This window comes from Buteo buteo, chromosome 6 (assembly GCF_964188355.1).
Source record: "Buteo buteo chromosome 6, bButBut1.hap1.1, whole genome shotgun sequence".
NCBI lineage: Eukaryota > Metazoa > Chordata > Aves > Accipitriformes > Accipitridae > Buteo > Buteo buteo.
In genome coordinates this window covers 49,988,212-50,010,129 of record NC_134176.1, presented here as the reverse complement: position 1 = coordinate 50,010,129, position 21,918 = coordinate 49,988,212, and the positions used below count along the sequence as shown (strand labels likewise).

The window sequence follows — 21,918 nt, the reverse complement described above, 5'->3', positions numbered from 1 at the left end:
GTAACTTCAGCTCACCCACAGCAACTGGGATGACTCATATAGATATTCACATTTCTGCTTCTTACCCCTTTACAATATCTTTCTTTCGGAGATGAAAATCGCTATCTCGGAGCTGAGCACTGAGCCAATAAACCCATCACAAAAGGGATCGGCTGCCAGAGTCCAGAAAGGGTTAAGGCAGCAGTTGGAGAGGTTTGGGGTGACGTCGTACTTCTGGACGCCTGAGAAGTCTCTTGAAGGTAGTTCCCCTCTGGTGAGGATGGGAGCGAGCTGAGGTCTGAAATCCGAGATCCCTCGCAGCCCGGAGCTGGTGAGGTCCCAGTAAAAGCTGTTTGCCTGCTTTCCCTTCCCGAGCAGTCACACCGCTGCACTGGCCTGGGCAGTATGGAGCGAGCTCCCTGGACACATGTAGGACTCACTCTCCTCCAGCTCCTGCTCATCTCCTGCTTGCCGAGAGGTACCGTAAGTGAGCGTGTGCATTCCCGGCACGGCCGAATGAGTCCCTTTCCTTCAGCATGGTCAGAGGGGTTTGATCTCATGCACTGTCATGGGAAGTAGAGAGATCTGCAGGGATGGTAATAATAGAAAGAAGGGGCTCCGCTTTATTTATTTTTTCCTTGCTGGCATGAAGTGTGTGTGGTGGGAGGTTTGCCCAGGGATGATTTCCAGGCAAACTTTATAGCTTTAAAGAGAAACAACTGACTGGATTTGTTTGCCAATGGCCATCAAGAAAAGGGTATGCAATCACTTCGCTTACTACTGCTTTATTTTCTCAACACTCAGTGCTAAGGAAATGATGATAAAAAGAGGCATTTAAGTCTCTGAATTGTAAAGCGTTATTTGTTTAGTTTGGCAAGACAGAGACTTTCCTCTCCAGCCCCAACACCAAGAATGAAGGCAAGGGAGGGAAAAAGTGAAGGAAAAAAAGAAAACAAAAGCCACACATTGTTTCCGATCTGGGCTTTAGTTCTGCCAATATTATTCTTTCAAAGGGGAAGCCTCGTTAAAGCAGAATGATCTTTTTTATACTCAAGCCTTGCTCCAGTTTATGCTGAACCAGCATGTATGGTTTCTTCTTGATAAGGTTAAGCAAAGAGCATTTGCTGTTGAGTGCAAATTTGCTGTTGTTACGGCCGCAAACGTGGGCTGTTTACACCTGGAAGCGGCTGGAGCTGCTTGCAGCAGCTAGCTGTCAGCGTTGCAGGCTGTTTTCTCGGGAGCTGCAGCCCTTAGGACTGGGAGGTGAGGTGCCCCCACATCACACACCCTTCAAGCTGCCGCAGACTGCGGCACTGCCAGCAAGGTAATCTCCCCCTCTTACCGGGGGAGCTGTCAGGTATGCAGCCGTGCTGACGGCGATGGCTATAAATAACGGCTGTCAAGGCCAGCGCTTCAGAGCCTGCCTCTCCAGGGGCAGCGGCAGAGGGTCTGCCCCTTCAGCGCCCTTCCCCGCCAGCCCCTCAGGGCCCAGGGTGCAGGTGGTGACCAGGGACGTCTCCCCACCAGGCTGGCCACCGGTGCCTGGGGGACTGTCCTCCTGCCGAAGTGTCCCCCTGGGGCATGAGCACGGAGAGCGTCTCCACACCTCCATCCACGTGCGCCAACACGTCCCCATGGCGGCCCGTCCCTCAGCCAGGTGCCACCTCGCACGCTGGCCAGGTGAGGTGGCTCTGCGGCACGTGCCGGAGTGGCACAGGAATAGCCCTGCCAGTGGTGGAGCAGCCCCAGGCGCCGGGCTTGGTGGGCAATGAATCTCTCCTGCCGTGGGGGCAGCAGGTCTCTCTCGGGGCAAGAGAGAGACCATCGGGCTGCTGGGGGCCTCCTCGGCAGCAGTGGCGAGGGGAGGCGGGAGGAAGGACGACAGGCAACGGGCCGCGAGGGCCATGGGGCCGCGAGCTTGGGAGGGACGACGCCGGTTTCCCCTGACGCCGGCTCCTAACGTGCCAGAAACAGCGTGAGGAGGGCCCGTGGGACACGTGGAGGAGAGCCGTCCCCCTCAGCCCCTCTCCTTCCTCACCTTGCCTCCCCTGCCCCGCTGCCGGCGGAGCGGCCGGCGCGGGCGCTCGCCCGGCACACAGCCGGCAGCGTGAGGAGGGGGCCAGGAGCTCCCCTCCGGCAGCGGCGGGAGGGGCACTCGGAGCTGGGGGAGCGGTTCAAAAGCGTGGTGGCCTTAGCATGTCAGGGCAGGTTGGAAAATAGCATTTTGCCTCCTCCCCACAGATGTATCCAATTTTTGTCCATATTTATCACACCCAGTTGCACAGGGCCTGCCTTGAGAGTTGGGGGCAGGAGTCGGGGAGGGCTGGGAATTGATTTTTGGAGTAAACTTGAAGTGCAAGTGACTCATATTTCCTTAAAAATATATGTGTGTTTGTATGTGTTTCTGCCTATCTAAACCCTTCCCAACCTCTCTTCCCCTCCCCCTCCAGCCTCTGTCTAGAGAAGTGGAGGCCAGATGCACTCAGACACATCCAGATGCATTCAATCTTAGCAAATGGGTTACTTCAGTTCACATGTTTAGGTTCCTAGCACGGACAAAGAGAAAGAGACTTGCTTTTTATTTAGGAGAAAAGCTGGGGTTACTCGCTCTCGACCCCAAGGCCTCAAGGGGCTCCCCAGAGTCCCTGCAAGCCTGCTGGTGCCCAGGATTTTGGCTCTCCATCGGCCCAGAGAGAGCCCCCACCACCGCAGGGCCGTGCGGGCGCTGCCGGCAGCACCAGCTCCCATGGGGATGCGGATGCCCCTCTCCCTCCTGCGGGACCAGGGACGTGGTGTGGGGACAAGTGGGGAGGGACGCCCCAGGGCAGGGAGGCGAGCTATCCGTGGGGACGGAGGGCTGGCAGCCGGAGGGCATCTGCAGCCCTCGGTGAGGGCTGGGCTACACACCCCGGGGGAGCTGTAGGGAGTAAAATTTGAGATGGAGGCTCAGGGCTTTGCCGCTGTCTGTGTGGACTGTTTCTACCTGGGCAACGTTAACCGCAAGTAAACTGCCAATGTGTTCCAGGTCTCACACCGTTACAGCAAGCAAGCCCTCAGGACAGGTCCAGCACCACTCCTCCATGTTTATAACACAAGCACGTTCTCATGTTATGTGGTCATGAATTTCGGTACTGCAGCTGCTTCTTCTCCACAGATTTCCAAATATTCTCCCCCATTGCAGAAGTCCGGCTTTGCCCCCCAGAACCCATTAGCAAAGGCTGGGATCTCTCAAACCTCATCGATGCTGTCACTAACTCGAAAGCACTACATTCATTACCTGTTCCGGTTCCTTGTCCTGCAGCGCAGAGATAACAAAATCTCTTCCCGATCACACCAGTACAAATTTTCTGGCCAGAATAAGCTCCTCTGTCCCAGAGAGAAATCAAGGCCTGAAGGGTAATGTTGCAACCACCTTACCCTGGCTATTTTATCCTGTCACAGCCCTTCTCAGATGAAGACATGAGGCCACAGTGCCGATAATAAGATCACAAATGCCAGCTCATAATTACAGAGAAGAAACCGAAGGAGGGGGAGGGTTAGGGCAGACTTCTTCAGGTTGCTTTAGATGCTAAAAACATCCTGGCTAGTGGCATGGATGGCCTGTAATTTAAATCCAACTATGGCAAAAAGATACAGTAAAAGGAAGCTGTGTGGTGTTTTGAGGGCAAGGGGAAGATGCATGCAGAGGAGATTGAGGTTTAAACTGGAACTGGATCTGAAGTGTGGTGGAGGCACGAACATCTGGTGCAGTTCTCTGGGCCTGTGGGCCAACCAGCCTGTCCCTAGAGGGAAAGGAGGGGATATAAGGCTTTGGTACAAGAAAATGGGAAAGCACCAGAGTTTTGACTTGGGAGGTGTGGAGTACGGCTCTGTTTTGCATGTTACAGCTTACCATGAGGGAAGAAGGGCTGCTGAAATGTAGGAAGAAAGGGAACGGGAAGTTTCCGACAGGAATAGCTACCTGTCAGTCCTCTCTGCAGCAGTGGGTAGAGCAGGCAAGAGGAGGGGCTGCAGGGCATGCAGGTTTATTGAAAGAGGAAAATGGTGGAAATGACACAACCAGTTGGCCACCACAACTGGGGCAATGTTGGGTGAGGGGTAGTGGGATTACTGAGGCTTTAACATGTAGAAAGACCGAGTTGACAGTCCTGTTTTCAGTTAAGACTGGAAACAGAAAACCCTAGAGCTATTTGTGTTAATGCTGGTTTTGCATTAACCCACCATTATAGCGCTTAGATGGGCAAAGTCTAGACCTCACAAATAGGAAGCGCAATTTTTATTTGGCTTTCCTTTTAGTTACACCAAGATACTTGATTTTTGTCACGGGCAAAGCAGAACAAGGCAGTGCGGAGAGAGCTACAAGCTTTGGAAGTCACATGGGAAAACCTGTTAAGGACCCAATGGAGACCTCAAAAATAATTTTTTTATTAAACTAATGATTCTTCCCTCCTTGGAGCAGAGGTGTTGGGAGTTTATGATTTGTTTGTCATAGCCTAGTTAAGAATAGAAGCTTACAAATGTAAAAAAGGCACTATTGTAGGAGCACGGTGAAGCAAACCTATGGCCTATCAGGAACAACATCAGGACTATTTATGTCTGAATTTATAGCTACTAAACACGACATGAAAACAGGGACCCTGGAACAGAGACCCTCCTATTTGAAAACATTAGGCAGACCCCAATTCCTGAATCAAAGGAGAATGTGCATTAGCCTTTTTTTTCTATGTGAAACATGATCATCTGAATTGTTAAAAAGGTAGAGCTTAAGACAATGGTGGTCTTATCCAGCAGAACACAGTCATACTTATACTAGACAGGTTTTCAATGCATTTCTTAAACAGAATATACCTTCTGTAGTAGTTTAGTCTGCTTTCAACACAATCCTGCATTTGGGACTTAAAAAAGACAGTCGAGTTAATGCACATTTATTAAGTGGACAGATTCAGCTTAGTATAGTAGATTTCCCCCTGTGTTCACTCATTGGCTTTGATTTATTTTTTTTTTTTATAGAAATCCTTTCTTTTTTTTTTCCCCCTACTCTTAACTGCTGTGTGAAAGCATACACTAATGGCCAGGAAAGGATACTAGCTGACTCTGTAGGAGAAGCAGTCTCATTATTCAGCAAAGGTCTGCGACCCATAAAGTAAGCACACTGAGTAAAACTAAAACAGGTATGTGTTTTAGCTCCTCTTTTAATTAGCCCAGCTGCTAAAAAGAATAACAGGCACAAAATCTCTGAAGAGAACCAAGTGATTTTAGCGACAGCATTATCCCTTTCATCCTCTTAACACATGTATTACAAAAACAGGTATCTTTTGCACAATAGGTTATCCGAGGCAAAAAAAGTAAGAATAAAGACCTGCACTTTCCTTCATTATTAGTGGTTTGGGGTACACTGTTTTCCAAGAACCCCAGTAAAAGCCTTTTAAAGGGAATCTCTCTCTTCCCTTCTGAGGTCCATTCCTCCATCACAGTGAGCCACAGTTTCACCCAACAAGTTTCTCATTTCCAGCTGACAAATTCTAGATCTCCTGTGTGCTCAGAGTTCTTCTTGTTGTTAATGTTAATGCCCACACACGTAATACCTATGGAGTGGGGCCCAGCTTGCACATCTGTGCAATGACAGTAGAGCTGAGTAAGAAAGGAGCAGGATACAACAGTAATAAAAATGAGACAGACCTAAAGAAAATGTTAGCTGTTACTAGGTTTCACCTCTGTTGGAGCTATTTTTTCTTTAAATGAGAAAGCTTCATTCCAGAATTATTACATAGCCAAACATTCCCTAATAAGAGCCTTAAGAAATTGCTCCCTAAAATTCAAACACTTGTTTCTTCGGCAGAAGGCAGTAATTGTTTTTGCGCATCATGCTGAAAAATTAAAATGCAATAAAATTAAAAGGGGCATGTTCTCATCTCTCAAACATGAACTGGTTGAGTAATCACTTTGAAAAAGTTATCTTCTATGGACTCTAATTTTAGAGACATATCTGTTTGTATCTGCTTTTATTTACAATGCACTGTGAATTTGTACAGCACTTTTCAAAGGAATTTGAAATAATACTTCTTTGAGCCTAAGTAGTGTTTTACCAATCTGCTGATGGATAAATTGAGGTGTGGAAGGAGAACTCATCTTTGCAGGATAACAGAATGGACTTATAGGATGGGAAGTTCCATCAGTTCAGACCAAGATATGGATGTCCTTTCCTCCATCTTTCAGGAGTTCTGATAAAAACCTATATCCAGCAGGGTCCTAAGGTGCTCTATCTGTTGGAGGACTGTAGAGCACATTTAGGTTGTAAACTTTTCTCTTTTTTCCCCAAGGATGGATGGAGATGGCAAACTGGTTTTCTGCTGGATCAGTCCTCTGATCCCTCCACATAGCAGCTAATGCCAGCACAAAGATAGGGAGTGGGAATGGGAAGTCAGGGAGAGACAGGAGGAAAGTGTCCCATCTCAGCAGCAGCGTGGGCTTAAGAGTTTAAAGTGACTGCAGCCTAAAAAAGTAATTCTTTCAAAGTGGAAGACACAAGAATTAATTGATGTAATCATCAGGCTTGCTTCAATTCACCTTAGCTCTTAGCCATATAATTTTCCCAGCTCTCAGACCTTTGGAACAGAAATCCCCTTTCTATCTAGCAGGGTATCTATGACTGACAAATTCACCATGGCAAAAGACAAGTGTGCTGAAGCTGAATTTTTACCATGATGAGCTGCCTGACCCACCCCTGAGGCAGCAATGTGCTTGTGAATCTGTTTCCGAATCACTAAAGCTTTAAGCCTGACCTAGTAAGATAAACCAAAATTGAAGCTGGTTTACTTGAATATCCCAAGGGGCAAACTGCAGTTGGTTAGAAGCTTGCTAATAGGTGGATCACACTTTGTTTTCACACCCTCAAAGGCTTGCTCACAGGTTCCCCATAAACAACCTCCCTGAAGATGAAAGCTAATAACTCACTACATTCTCCACCACGGTCTTACATTTCATCCGCACCCCCATCCCACAGGAGTCTCTCTTCCTCTTTCCTTATTTCTTTTTTCTTTATATGGCTGAAGAACCTTTTGCTATTATTTTAATTTCCTTTGCAAGGTCAAATTCAGCTTGGCTTTTGGCAGTTCTTCCTTTGTCCCTGAGCTCTAAGACATAGCTTGCTTTGATGATCAGAATTTTTTCCATCCCTGATAGGCCTCTGCTTTTCCCTTGAATGAGAGATTTGACTGGGCTCATTGTATATCCCACAGGATTCATCACTATCCTTTCCAACAGACCTTGTATTGAATAGAACTAGTGCTTTAAGATGGTCTTACCCTTGCAGCTATTTTTTATTACTTGGGCATCCTCTTTGAACTCACTGGCATAAGAATAAGTAACATGTCTCCAGTCTTCAGGGTGAGTGCTAATGCAGCCTTCACTTATCTTCCGAGGAGACTTCTGGCTTTTCAGAATGGTGCAGTAAAAACTACCCTTTTGGAAGGTTGCATTTCCACTCAATTTCAAACAATATTTCTGTCAAACCTCCATCATGACCCTTCCCAAGTACCAATAAAAGAATTTCTTGTATGGTTTTTATCACCTCATTTTCCGAAGTCCTGCAGTTTGGAACAGGATAGTATTTGAGGTTTAGCGAGGACAGAGATGGCTGAGTCACATGTGTGCCCAGACTATGAGGGTGATAGGAAAAACAGACACGCTTGTGTCAGGGAGATGATGACTACATCGCTAACTGTTCAAGCTCCTCTGCTGCACACCAGGCTGCCCAAGCACATTTTGGTCAAGGAAGTCAGCACGTTTTGAAAAGGTAAAGGAAAAATAAGAAGCAAAAAAGGGAATTCTGGGCCAGAGAAAGTGAGGGATGTGGGTGAGCCTGGCAAGTCAAATCAGAGCTGGATTTGCTGCAACTTTGTAAAGGAAGTGAGTGACAGTAGAAGCTTGATAGTCCAGCAGATTAAAACTATTTACCCTTCAAGCTATTGCAGCACCAGGAGTAACCTGCTTCAACTCTTTCCCTTCACTGGCTCCTGTGGGTTCATGATACAGAGGCAGGCAGGCAAGCACCACTTTTAAAAAGGCAAACACTGAGACAAGTCAAAATCAAGAGCAAAGGCTGAAAGTCTTGCCTTTGCATTCTTGAGAAACTGAGGTCCTGTTACTGACAGGAGAAGTCAGTAAGCATTAAACTACTCAGCAAATAGGCTGTGCATTTCATTGGGTCCCAGCAACCCTGTAGATGGTCTTCATCTGCTTTTCAGCAGCTCAGCTCCCAGTACCAGCTCAGCGGAGGCCAGAGCAGGATCAGTGAGCCCACCCTACCGCACGGTCCTGCTGCACATTCTCCTTGCTGCGGCTCATCACCCGCACACAGGTTTTCACAGAGGAAGCTCAGGGTGCACATGAGCAGGGAGGGCTCACCAAAGTGAGGAGCCCTTGCTCCTCCACAAGCCCCGGCTCAGCACCGGGGAGCAGGGGAGGTGGCAGCATCACCGTGATGAATTGCTGTCACTGTAACTCAGCCCCCAGACTGATGCTGCTAACAGGGAGGACATTGACTGGGAACATCCCCTCCTACTGCTGTCTTACAAAATCCGTCACTGACAGCCTTTAGGATCTGAAATGTGCTATAGGGACTAGGCGGTCTTGCTAGGTGCAGATGTTAGTGAAAAGCATGAACTTGTTGCCATCCAAATGCAGAAACACATGAGAATTACCAGCCACCCTGCATATGCCTCAGTGCTCATCTCCCACCTCACTTGTCCCTGAGGCTAGACTCAAAGCATCTGGTGAAACGTTGTGTTGCGCTCTGCGAGGCTCCTGAGCCAAGCAGGTCTTCCCTCCAACACCTTTCCCAGAGCTTCTCATGCTTTCCCAACACAGCTATTTCTTGCTTGGTTTCCATGGTCTTGAGCTGCTTCCATGTGTGTTGTTTATGCCTGGATTTAATGGGCTTTTCTTCCACCATTAAAAACCCATAAATTAATCCACTGTTTATTTGTCTGTCCAGAGACTTGTTTGTTCTTTTCAGCTAAATATTTTGCATGGGTTGTCAGGCAGCTTCTTCCTGTTTCTCCCAAAGTCAGGTCAAGTCACTTTCTGGACTGTGTTTGATGCTGGGAGATGCAGCCACTGCCTGAAAGCCAGACTGCCTGCTTTGGAGGATTATCAAAGTCAGACCCACAAATCACCCCACAATTATCTCTGCCAAAGCTGGCCAAGGCTTGGCTTCCAGTATTTTACTCAGTCAATAAATCTCCCCCCGCTCTTCTCTGCCTCATTCTCTTCTGTTTGCGGGTAAAAAATGGCCAAGTGTGGGTTTGGGGAGCCGCCAGTGGTTACCATTCCCCAAACGCACACGGGGGAGAGGGGTTATACCTCTTCCTCCCTGGAGCCCAGGCTGAGCTCAGCAACAGAAACATTCATTACACACGCTAGCAGTTCTGTGCATCTCCCTCTTAAATGTCTGAGGGAAAGGTTTCCTTTGCCTTTTGTTCAGTAGCCTGGAGATACTTATGCAAAACAGAAGGGATCCTACCATTATTAAAGAGGTGCATAAAGTCTTCACACAAATTCTTTAAAGAATAGCTTCTACAAAACTTCAGAATAATAGGTTTCATGATTTCTGTGAAGAAAATAATAGAGAGGATCACTTTAAAAAAATCTGAAATCCACAAATTTCCTTGTCAAGGCTATATACATTGCCCAAACTGCAGTACCCAAGAACCTAAAAGGGAATTAAATTGTCAGTAAATCAAAAGACAGTCTATTTTCATTGTCTCAGTTAAGGGCAAGAAGTGAGCAAACAGCATTTCTAGGTGGCAGCAAATTTATTTTTACAATTCTTTAAGCGCCAAGGTCTGCTGCTCCCATCTGAACACTAAATATTACCTTAAACTCAACTTATGCTACGAATACACCCATTTGAGTCACCAAGAATAAGTGTGGCATCTGCTTTTTGGTCCTATTGCGTACACAAGCTCTACGTATAAAATAAATACGCATATGCACACACTCTCTCTACACACATACAAATATATGTGTGATATTTTATGGAAGCATAATTTAGGTTGAAAGGGACCTCTGGAGGTCATCTGGTCTAGCCCCTCTCTCAGAGAAGTGCCAACTTGGAAGTTACATTGTGTTGCCTGCAGCCTTATCTCGCCAGGTTTTGAATTCCTGCAAGGACAGAGACATGCCTTTGTCACCCCAGTGCAACTTTGCCTGTGAACATTTGGATCATTTTACAGATAGCAGTTTGTCTTGGGAAATTTATAGCTACAACCCAAATGGATATAGCCATTTTATTAAGAAGCTTTAGCAATCTTGAGAGAAATTAGATTTCTACCTTGAGTCGGGAAACACAATAATTTGAATGAAGCTTTGCAAAAGCTCCTGAGTGTTGGGTAGTTATTCATTACTCAGACTTTGGCGAGTCCTCCTTCAACAAGGAGTGAGACCCCCAGCCCCATACACCACAGAAACAGCTATTTACAGTCATGTATAGTGAGATGTATCAAACTGAGTGTCAGTTCTAATACGATAATTAGACGTGTGTAATCAATTTGCTCTGGAATCTGAATCAGATACAGTTCATAGATAAATGGCTTCCTTAAAAGAGAATAATAGCCATAGGTTAAGAAGTCCCAACTTGGCCCAGTTGATTGACTGCTGTTCTGGGAATTAGAAGGCATGAGTTTAATTCCTGGCTCTGCTATTGTTTTTCTCTGGGACCTTGAGCAAAGTCACTTCACCTCCCTTGTGCTTCAGTTTCCCATCTGGAAAAAGGACTTTATAGAGCATGTCAGGATCTACAGTCAAAAGGCTATATAACTGCTAAACACTAAGGTTATTTTGATGCAATAATTTATTACTGGAATTAAAAATTACAGAACCTTATTGAATGACAGAAGCAGATTTCTTTTTCTTTTTGGAATGATTATGGGGGCAGGGAGGGGGAATAGAAAGGTTTCAGCACAAACAGCAACCTGGTTTCCAAACTCGGAGCAGCAGCGGACTCTCTCTGGTTGGCACAAGGGAAAGGCTCAGTTCTGAGGAGCATGAAGGGCTGAATTTCATTTCCCAGACAAAGGGAAAAAATGAAGAAACAGTTTGGTGGTCCCTTTTTTATGGAGCCAGTAAATATCATTAGGGGAAAAGATAAGCTTCCAGAAACCAGGCTTCATGAGGCTGTGGAGAATCAAGTGAGGCAGACCAGCAAGGTTCAGTGGTAGGGAGCTCCAGCAGACACAGTAATTAGGTTATGAGGCACAATGAAACAAAAAACAGCAGTGTGAGAAGGGAGCCAAGTACAGGCACGGACGGGACTACTGTGCCTTAGAGATGTATGGCTTGTTGCAATGACAAAGCAGCCCTGTTACTCAGAGTTTGAAACAAAAGGGAAAAGGATGTTACCTAACCGCAACGAAAGAAAAAAAAAAAAAAAGAAAAAAAGGGGAGGAGGGAGGGAAGAAGAAAGAGATAGTCTCATTATGTTTCCTTCATGTCTCATCTTTCTAGTCTGCTCTCTCTCTTTTTAGCATCAAACTCCATGAAAGCAGTCATCGGGTCTGTCAGCTGGTTAGGAGACATGCTGACAGCACGGTGCACTCATTAGATTTCACTTTGTAGAATTTAGACAGCATGCTGGTGGAGAAAGATGGCGTCTGCAATTACTGTGGCAGTCCAGAGTCACAGTCTGAGGTCGTTTCCTAAAAGAGCACTTCCAGCATAGCTGAAATATTGTCATATGAGGTTATGCTAACTAATAAAAAGATATTAATTATGTTACCATATTAGAAATGCCAGACAAAATGAACCTTTAAAAATAATGAAAAATCTTGTTTCCTTTGGCAATGAAGCCGAGCATAACACTGTGTGCTTCTGAGTGAAAATAGGGAGTGAAACCGGCTAAAACCGAGCCTCAAAATTGGCCTTTCCTGGTGGACACCCTAGTCTTCAAGAGTAGCAAATTGACAAACAGAAATACAACCAAAACATGCTGTTATAGTTTAAATAATCTATACTATATATGAGGCTGTAAATCAGTCACGCAATCTGAAGGAGACTTTCTTATGTGATGTCATCCTCTGAGGTTTTTTAAAACTATTTTTCTCACCACAGAAGCGGGAAAGCCTTGCAGAGAAAAGAATGAAGTGAACATATTCCTTCCCTCTGGTCTGTTTGCTTCCTCTAGCTGGCACTGCAAAACTGCCCATATGTTCTTTAGACACCCAAACCGAGCTGACGTTTCGGCTGCATGTTACCATGTAGTTTGGGATTTCCTGGGCTGAAGACCTTGACCAGCCTCATGCCATACATGATCTGACAAATCGCTGAATAATAGATCCTGTCAATCCTCAGCAGATAATAGATTATTTCCATATTTCCCCCTTTTTGTTCCCCACTTGCAGAGTACACAGTGATCAATGAAAACTGCCCGGGTGCTGAGTGGAATATCATGTGTCGGGAGTGCTGTGAATATGACCAAATCGAGTGCATTTGCCCAGGACGGAAAGAAAGAGTGGGCTACACCATTCCCTGCTGCAGGAACGAGGAGAACGAGTGTGACTCCTGTTTAATCCACCCAGGTATGTTTAGGGCCACACTGCATTCACACCAGATCTTTAGCCAAGGCATCAGCACGTAATGGTAGCTGCTGGCCAGTGAAGCAGTGAGGGCAGGCACATCTTACTGGGTTATGGGATTGCCCTGCATCTCCTCAGGAACTCCCTCTGCCACTCTGCTGACAGCAGCAAGACACTTGGCAAGGTGCCCCTACAGCAGGTAGCATCGCTGCCAGAAAAAAAAACCACAACACTCTACCGGCAGTGTTGTCCTCAGGGCATCTTCGGCAGACTTGGGAGCCGCCAAAGGGTGATGTTGCAGCTGGCTTCACACCAGGAATGTTTTGTAGGTTCTCTGGGATGATTTGCATCCCCAAAGCAAGAAGGGAGAGACAACTTGGAAGTCCAGCTAGCAAGGTGGAGAACGCAAAGTGAAAGGTGAGAGCAGGAGACAGGACCAGGTTAGAAGACATCAGAATCACTTGGGCTGGGCCTGAGCAGCACCAGCACTCACATTCAGACTCCTGAGAGAAGCATTCACAGTCAGAGCAATGAGAATTAGAGGTTTGGGTGAGTCAGACTGGGAGTTTGGCTCCAAATCTCAGCCTGAGCTGCCTAGGCTTTGGGGGTGGAGGCTGGGTATGGTTCACAGTGGGAAAGCTGTCAGCACTGCCGCAGTCACTAACGTCACTGGTGCTTTTTGTGGAAGAGAGAGAGGCTGCTCTTCTCCCTTGCAGGACAATCCACCTTGGCTTTCCTCTAATGCAGTGGCTTCTCCTTCAGGCTGTACCATTTTTGAGAACTGCAAGTCCTGCCGCAACGGCTCCTGGGGAGGGACGCTTGATGACTTCTACATCAAGGGGATCTACTGTGCAGAGTGCAGAGCTGGCTGGTATGGAGGGGACTGCATGAGTAAGTGTCCTACACGGGCAGGGAGGCATGTCAGGGACAGGGAGTGGTGGGACAGAGCCAGAGCCATGCTGTGCCTTTCCAGCTATTCCTGTACAGTGACTCTTGCAAAGGGCACAGGCAGGAGAAGACAAACACAACCAGGCAGTAAGCAAATCTACAGTGGGGTAAACTTCTCTCCCAGTGCTCATCTGCTAGGGATTGGCCCGGGCCCCAAGTCACGGGAGGTTACAGCCCTACTAAACTTCTGGTTTGTGTCGGTTTATTTTAAAACTTTAACTACTGTGACTCTGGAAATCTTCTGTTCTCTGCATTTCTTGGACATACTTCAGCATAACTGATTCCCCAGAGGTCTTCAGCAAAACATAAACATTTACAAGGGCAACAGCTATATCAAAGAGCTTTGCCTCTGTCCTCCTTCAACCCCTGGGCTGCAGAACCAGCCCTGAGGAAGTCCCAGTGCTCCCTCCCCCCTTTGCACAGCTCCAATGCACTCCAGGGCAGCTCTGGAAAACAGTATCTTGCAACTGCTAATGGTGCTGTGACGGACCAGGAGTGTTTCAGGCTCTGGTAGTGATATCTGAAGGTTTTTTTCCTGACAGTGTACAAAAGCTCCTGCCTCTTGGATTTTGCTAAGCTGTTGGTCCCAATGATATCTTTCAATACTGAATTTCGTAAGCTAATTGAATACAGTTTAGGACTAGTATTCCCTTTACCAATTTCTCACCCGAGAAGGCATAGCTTTTCACCAGCCCTCTTTCAATCTTTATTGACTGCCTCTTTGTTCACATTTCACTGAAAGGGATGAAAGCAGAGTCTGCTTTTCCTACTCTGTTCTGTCCATTATTCTACACACCTTAGTCTTGTCTCCTCTTAGTCACTGATTTTAAAGCAACAATTGAACGTGCTTTCCCAACACAGCTCATGACCATTCAGGAGGTGAAAGCAAACAAAATAAAATCATTGCTTCAAACAGCAGAATACAGGGCACCAACATGTGTCAGCAGCAGGGCTAACTCAACCTTGGTGCTTTGCAAGGTGATGAACTGAGTCCCTTGCAGTTTACAGTGTGATTTCTGATAGCACTTTAAAGTCCTGTTTGCTCTGGGTCGATGCTAGAGCTCCCCTGGCACTTTTTATAAGAGCAGAGCCAAGAAAGAATCATTAGCTCATCTAACCCTCCCTCCCTCTGCCTGAGTATTTCTGTTGCCTACAGTATAATTCAGCCTGCTTGTGTTTTAAAGCAAATACACCCTCACACTGCAGTCTCTTTGGCCATTTTTGCGATACTGAAATTTCGCACAGCTTTGCCTTATAGTGTTTTTCCTATTACTTGCTCTTTTGAGGGAAGCAGCGTGACACTGAGGATGTGGTCTCTTTTGCGTGGTTCTGCAGTACTTCAGAGGCAGGGTAGGATGGGCAGATAGCGCTATTGTCTCTTCCACTCTTAAAGAGGGGCATGGGGGACCGTCACGATCCCAGCACACTCCCGAGCTCCCCTGCTCTGGCTCTCACGACTCTCTCACCTTTGGCCTTGACGGTAGGCTCAGGCATGCAGAGACTGCAAGTCCGGAAAGCAGCCTATAACCGCGCCAGGTGCTGGCCTGCAGCCTCGCAGCTATGTAGCTTTGGGTCTGGAGGGCGGCCAGCAAGCAGCCTTTGAACAACAGCACGCGCTGGCTGCTGGAGCAGCGGACGTGCTGACACAACCCATTCTGGAGAGCGAAGGAGGCGGCATCTCTCTTTGGTACCCGCACACAGGATCACACCTGGAACTTTGCAGCCTGCACCGGGCGCCTCCCCAGCAGCAGAGCGCCGGTCAATCCCGGGAACAGAAGGGAGCGCAACCCCAGTAACCGGGTGAAGGTAATCCGTCTACTTCATCCTATAGTGCAAATGCTAGCAAGCCCACAGACGGCCCGCAGGACCTGCCCCGACCAAGCTGCACGCAAAGCTTCAAGCCGCACCGGGTCGGTGGCTGCGAGGAGCAGCGTCGCTGCAGCGGCCAGAAGGGAGGGCTCCTCCCGGCACAGCTGCCCCTGCACGGCGTCTCCGGCTGAAGCGTCTTCCCCGGATTTCACCTCCTCCCGTCCAGCGAGGCCCGCCTCCGCCTCGCCCCGGCGCCGCGGCCAACCTCCCCGCAGACCTCACGCCACCGCCTGAACGCTCTCGGGGCGGCCGCCCAGAGCCGGAGGGGCGGGCAGGCAGCCGCCGGCACCCGGCAGGGCCCCGGGGCGGACCCGCCGCCCGGGCAGCGCCGGGCTTTGTCTCCCTCTGGCGGGCGGCGGCGGGCGTCCCCGCAGACGACCGGCCCCGGCCGCCGCCTCCTGCTCCCGCGGCCGACCCGAGGCGGCGACGGCGAGCGGCTCGGGCGGGCTCCGCAAGCCCCTCGGGCTCCATCTCCTCCCCGCCGGACCGCCCGAAGAAACCGCCCCCGGGACAGGCGCGGAGGGGACTCCCCTCCCGCGGCGCAGCCTCCCGCCGCTCCGCGCCGCCATTTCCCTCAGGTGCCGCGGCGGCGCTAGGTGGCGCCCGGGGGCGCCGGCGGAGGAAGGCGGTGCCCTGCGCCCGGCCCGCTCCTGTCAGCCGCGGGCGGGGAAAATGGCCGCCCGTGTGGGCGGGAGGGGACGAGGCGAGCGCGCAGCTGCGGTTTAGCCTATGGGCGGGATGAATGCCCGCTTCACACCGCGCCGCCCGGGGGGCAGGCTTCGGTTACCCCGCGGGCAGCCCCCGCGGCCTCGGGGTGCCCCGTCCGGCTCCGCGGGTCAGCGGTCAGGGGGCTGCCCGCAGTTGTGAGGGCGAGGCGAGCCCCCGGGGACTGCCAGTGAAAGCGGCGATGTGCCTGGAGGGCCGTGGCACGGAAGGAACCCGTGGGGCCGTCCGGTTCGTGGTGTCTGCTGGCACAGCCAGACGTGTGGACGTGGCTGAGAAACGGCCAAAGGACACGGGGGCATTCGGTAAAAGGAGAAATGGTATAGGGTAGCCCAAAGGAGTGCTACTAGGAAAAAGCGGCGCTGAATAGAGTTAATTGGGTACTGGGACATTTCCGGATGGGACTGTTAATTGGGTTGGACTATCATGCCCTAAAAGGCACATCAGAATCTAAAACCAGAAGACAAATGACCCTGCGGGACCCTTTCCTCCACACCCTGCACTCCGACAGCCTTTGTCAACCTCCGACCGTCGTGTCGCTTGAGAACACATACTCCATCAAAGTGGGGGGGGAAAGTGGTGCTGTCTAACTGCCGTCCTCAGCCTTGCTGTCCCATTGTGGTCCCTGTGATGAACAACAGTACTTGTAGTTTCAGAGACTCTGCAAACATTAGCGTTTCACGTAATACTGGTGGACCAACAAGCAACATGTAGCAATGAGGCATGATAAGTGACAGCTGCCTTGCCGTATCAGCCTGTTTCTGAATACCAGTAATGTTTCTACTCTCATTCTCCTCTGTTCAGTCCTCTTGACCTTTGAAGTAGCCCCCGCATCGATGCTGTAGCACTTGAACAGCAGATAATGAGTTCTTACCGGTGGTCTTCTCAGGACCTCTTCCTCCATCGACCCACAGGTCTCTGTGGGCTACAACTCAGAGGTCTCCTGAATTGTTTTCTTTTCTGTTAGTAACAAGCCTTAGAGGAAATCTTACTGTGGCCCTGAAAGCTGCCTTTTTTTCAGGAACAGGAACGGAACAAGGATGTTGACACTCCGCCAAAGTGGATTATTTTTTTGTAAATGAGGCAGAATTTGCCAGCATTTGTGTTCAGGATGTAAATTATTTTTGAGAGCTTTCCAGGGCTCCTGCAGATTCAGAATGGGAAGAGAAAAGACTCTTTTGATCAACAGATGATTGAACTGTTGGTCTGGGGAGTCAGCCTAACTTCTGCTAGAAGGGCTGGAGATGCAAGAGCACAGATCTGATGTGATCGCAAAGGTGCTTCGTGCAGTGAAGGGTGGTAGCAAATCTGAGAACGTTCTTTTGGAGGCAGTCATTGAATGGCTCCTCTTTAGCCTCTGGACCACCTGCTTTGCTGGCCAAGCCTACTTCCTTGGCACCAGTGTTCAGAGAGTTCAGGCTGTACCACTGCAAACAGAAAAGTGCGTTTAGTATGCCATGCATACAAGTATCTCTTTGCACCAGTTCTGTGGTTTTCCTTTGTTAAAGGCATTGGAAACTCAAAAGCCCTTTGGGACGAAAGGGAAACTTTCTTTGAGGTGGTCCAAGCCCCCTGTCAAACCATCTGAAGATTTCTAGTAGCTTTGTCTCAGGTTGTTTTTGAGGCAGGAGCCAACGGCAGCACAAAGTCCTGTTTCTTGCTGTGGGAAGGAGCATTATCATGTGCACCACAGCAGATCCTGCTGTACTCGCTGAATCCTAATGTGGTTGCTGGGCGCAGTCATTAATCCTTGCCTTTTACAGAGGGAACTAAGCAAGCCACAGAGGAGGATGAAACACTTTTGAGGAACACTTCTGAGCAGGATTTCTGTTTCCTTGGGTCCTGCTTAATTAAGGGTAACTGAGGGTAAATGAACAAAGGGTATTTAATCTGAGCAACACTTTCTTGAGAAGAAAGAGGAGTAACTGACCTGCAGTTTTTCACATTTCCCCATAGACCAGATGCAGCAGGACTGATTTCCAGACACTAAGATCAATGGGAACCACTAATGCTTGGTACTTCACCAAATCAGGTCACTGTCACCCTCTTTTCCCAAAGGAAGGAAGGGCCCTGAGGCGAGTGTTAAAACCCACCATTTCAGTAGGAAACATTCATCCTGTGTTACTGGATAAAAGTTTAGTGTTCCTCTTTGGAAAGAGATGGAAGGAGCAGGGCTTTCTGTTGGACTACAGAGGTAAAAAGAAGCGAGAGAGTTGCTGTAGAGGGCTTTTGGGTCATTCGTCTTTTTACTTATTATCTTTGGTGTGCAACCTATCAGAGTCCCTTGGTTCAGTAATGCTGTTAGCCTCAATTGCAATTTCTGGCTTATGGGTACAGCCTCATCCCACAGCAAAGGAACAGAAAGCTTACCAGGGAATGTAGCCATGTGCAAGACTCCATTCAGAAAGATGTAGTCAGGAAAGTAGAAACCGAGAAATTAGCTCTGTTTGGTGCGTAATGATTTAACTGTGCAATTTGCTAGCACTTGCATTTACAGATCACAGAAGGCTCTAAAAAAATCAGTAAACAACTTTCCTTCTTCCACAGAGGAAATTACCATTAGACATATTTTATAGCTGGGGGAAAGGGAGAGGTTACTGAAGGTGAGAGAACTCTCTGGGCTAGAAATGTTCAGCATCCAAGATGAGGAATTAGGATGAATATCCCTGGACAGCTGCCTAGGGACAGCTGCAGGATAGCTGTGAAAAGATACTGCTTCCTCATTGTGTGACCTTGTCTGCTGTTTGTTCAGGTCATTGTCCTCTGATGGTTGTCTCAAATTGGGCACAAATGACCAGAGTACTTCATCTTATTCTGTATGGTGAAAAGCTGAGAGCGACACAGGCAGAGTGGGACAGGAGGAGAGGAAGGGTAGGAATGAACCTGAGAGAAGGGATGAGGGGTGTATATTGTTTATGTGTTACATTGAGTCATTGGTGGAGGAGCTGTGATGGTTATGTCTCCATTGGCATGGTGGTCTTAACATGTAAGGACGATGTGGTGAATCCTGAGGACAAACAGGTGTCTTCTCTAGGAATACATCAGCTGTTTTTCCTCCAAGAGTCTCTTGTGAAGGACTTGAAACTATGATGTTGGGTGCAACAGCCCTTCCTCTCATTGTCTCACTCACTTGAGCTAATTCAACTGTTCATTGTACCTTTGGCACTTTCCCACCAGCTTCCTCATCTTCAGTGATTACACAGGTCAACATGAGATCCATCAAAACTGTTCTGAGCTGGAGTGTCAGCCAGGTGGGTGGGTGGGCTAATCAGGAGTGGGGCAAAAGCTGACAGAAATGGTTTCATGGGGCTGTGTTGGAAAACAGGGAGAAGCAATCAACTAAAACTTTTCTACAGGTGCTCCTAGGCTAGACAATGCTCTAATGGAGTCATAACTCTTTATAGCCATTGTGTGGCTGTCCCATTATTTTATATACTTTGTAAGAAAGTGTGTATCTTCCTAAGCCACCCTGTCTTCTTATTCTGGTGTTGTTCCTACATGTGTTTTCTTCAAATGCCTCTTGAAGGTCCCTCACACAGATTTTTTTTTTCTTCTTTTGCTCCCCAGGGTGCGGGCAGGTTCTTCAGGCTTCTAGAGGTCAGATTTTGCTGGAGGGTTACCCACTGAATGCACGATGCGAATGGACTATTCATGTTCAAGCTGGGTTTAATATTGAATTAAGGTAGGTCATACTGACTTTTAGCCAGCACTGGTTTCAGGTGGACATGTGTATAACCAAGAGTCAACCAGGGTCAATAGCTGGGAGCCCTGGGGTGGTGAAGGTACTGCCACCACTTTGCATTTGCTACCTCCGCTCTTTTCCCTGGTCTAGCTTGTGATGGGCAGCCACTGCTGTGCCTTCAATTCCCATTTAGGACAGCTGGATGCTAAGGAGAGTTTCTCAGATATTGGGCACAATGTATCTCTCTAGAGGCCTCTTCAAGACCTTGGCACCAAAGCACCCAGTATTTTCTGAAAAGTGTACCAGGCTGAACTAAGACATTCTTTGAAGCAAAGCTGTAGGAATGTTTTGATATGATGTCTCATGCCAGGAGAGAGTTGCCTATGGGACCTGCCTTGCATTTAGCCTACATTTTCCCACTTTTATTTTTCTTTCTCTCATTTTACCAGCCCTGTCCTCTACCAGCCTCAGTTATTCCTCTTACCATTCCTATGTCTGGAGGATGTGATTGGTTCTCCTGCATGTCATCACTCCTCTGACCTGTGTATGCTTAGACCTGTTAACCCACCCCTGCTGACTCAAGCTCACAGTTCTTGATTGGGTATCCTGCCTAGTGCAGGAGAGCCCCTAGATGGGGTAATTAATACTGTTTTCGTGTGTGTGTATCAGGGAACTCACACATGCAGCAGGAAGCTTGGCAGGGGATTGTATTCAAAACTCACTAGCTAAAATAATAAAAACAGTATCTAAAGCCTTCACATCAATATTTCACCAGCTTTGGAGTCCAGGAGAAAGAACTGTACTAGATACACAAACAGATTCCTTCCTATATGTTTAAAGAGAGAGTTAATACTTAGTAAGAGGAAGAGAAATCAATTGAATAGAAGAAAAAGAGCTTGTGGCATTCCCACACTAATGCCCCTTTTTCAGACTTGCAAACTCAAGCCTATTGTGTAGTTATGAGCAACTGCAATTATTGCCTAGATAGTGTTGGAGCCTCTTGACTCTAGAGAAATGTGCAGGAGACACAGGGAAGCAATGCTATAAGGAGGAGTTTTATGTTCTCGTGACACAACTTTGCATCAGTCTCAGCAGGTATGAGCTGTACCTACCTTGTTTTTAAAAGACATTGTTGGCTAAGTGTATGATTTGCACAGCACAAGCTCAGGGAGGTGGTAAACTGGTATTTTTTCCATTTCTGAACAAGGCTTTGTCAATTGTAAGGCTTAAAAAGTGCTTCAGGAGCTACAGGTGTCACCCTGTCTTCAGTTTTATGGGGGCGGGTGTGAGAGTGGAAAGGGATCTTGTGCATGCACATCACTAGTGAATGCACCCATCTCTGGGTAAAGAGTTGACAGCCAGGTGGCACCAGGCACAAGGTACAAGAAAGGGAGGAAAGGCTATTGTAACAAAGGACACTAGGTTGAACAGCAGTACTTGCTGTGGCTGCTCTAAGGAGAGTCTAATTCATTTTCAAGGCAGAGGAATGGGGAGTGCTGTAGAGTAAGCTAACAGATGTACTAACTCTTTGGAGAAATCAGACCTCCATTCCAGACCCTGAGGGCCACCTAAATGCGTGCTAGGAAGATGTTAGTGTCACATGAGATCTGTATAGTTCACTCCATTTACCTGTGCTGTTACAAGAAGATGCAAAACTTTAACATGAGGGGCATCCTGCAGAGAGTGCCTTTCTCTTTTTCCCAGTGTCCATCCTTCCTACAGTCAAACAAACACAATACTAGGTATCTCCTTGATGTGACATAACATTACATTGCAAATATGAAAGTCTCCAAGAGGGAAGCCTGAGCTACCAACCTTCTGTTGTCAGCGACTACATTTATTTGAGCTGGGTAGCACTGGAAAAGCCTAAAGCCCTATGCCCTGCCTGAGCTGAGCTTGATGTCTGGGTGCCTAAAGATCCCAGCAGATGACAAGCACTTCTAGGGAAAGATCAGGAACTGTCCTGAATGTCCACATTTAATCCTGCCACCCTGCAAATCAGGAGGCGTAGAAGGAAGCCTCCAGGGCAAACACAGAACATGAGGACCTATATCTACCTCACATAAGGTAGCCCTAGAGTATGTTCTGAATCAGCTGAGGTTTTCAAAGTAGACTACCTCAAAGCTGCCTGTTAAGGTACTTCAG

General features: G+C 48.0%; 1 protein-coding gene across 3 annotated transcripts in view; it reads left to right on the top strand.

Annotated features, from left to right (window-relative positions):
- Positions 1-238: 238 nt before the first annotated feature.
- Positions 239-21,918, top strand: part of PAMR1 (peptidase domain containing associated with muscle regeneration 1) — a 58,335-nt gene continuing 36,655 nt past the window's right edge. For all 3 annotated transcript variants that reach the window (XM_075030929.1, XM_075030928.1, XM_075030930.1), the window contains exons 1-4: positions 239-457; positions 12,378-12,554; positions 13,314-13,442; positions 19,659-19,773. In XM_075030929.1, the coding sequence (XP_074887030.1) occupies positions 385-457; positions 12,378-12,554; positions 13,314-13,442; positions 19,659-19,773 (494 nt within the window). In that variant the 5' untranslated portion in view covers positions 239-384. The remainder of the gene's footprint in view (positions 458-12,377; positions 12,555-13,313; positions 13,443-19,658; positions 19,774-21,918) is intronic.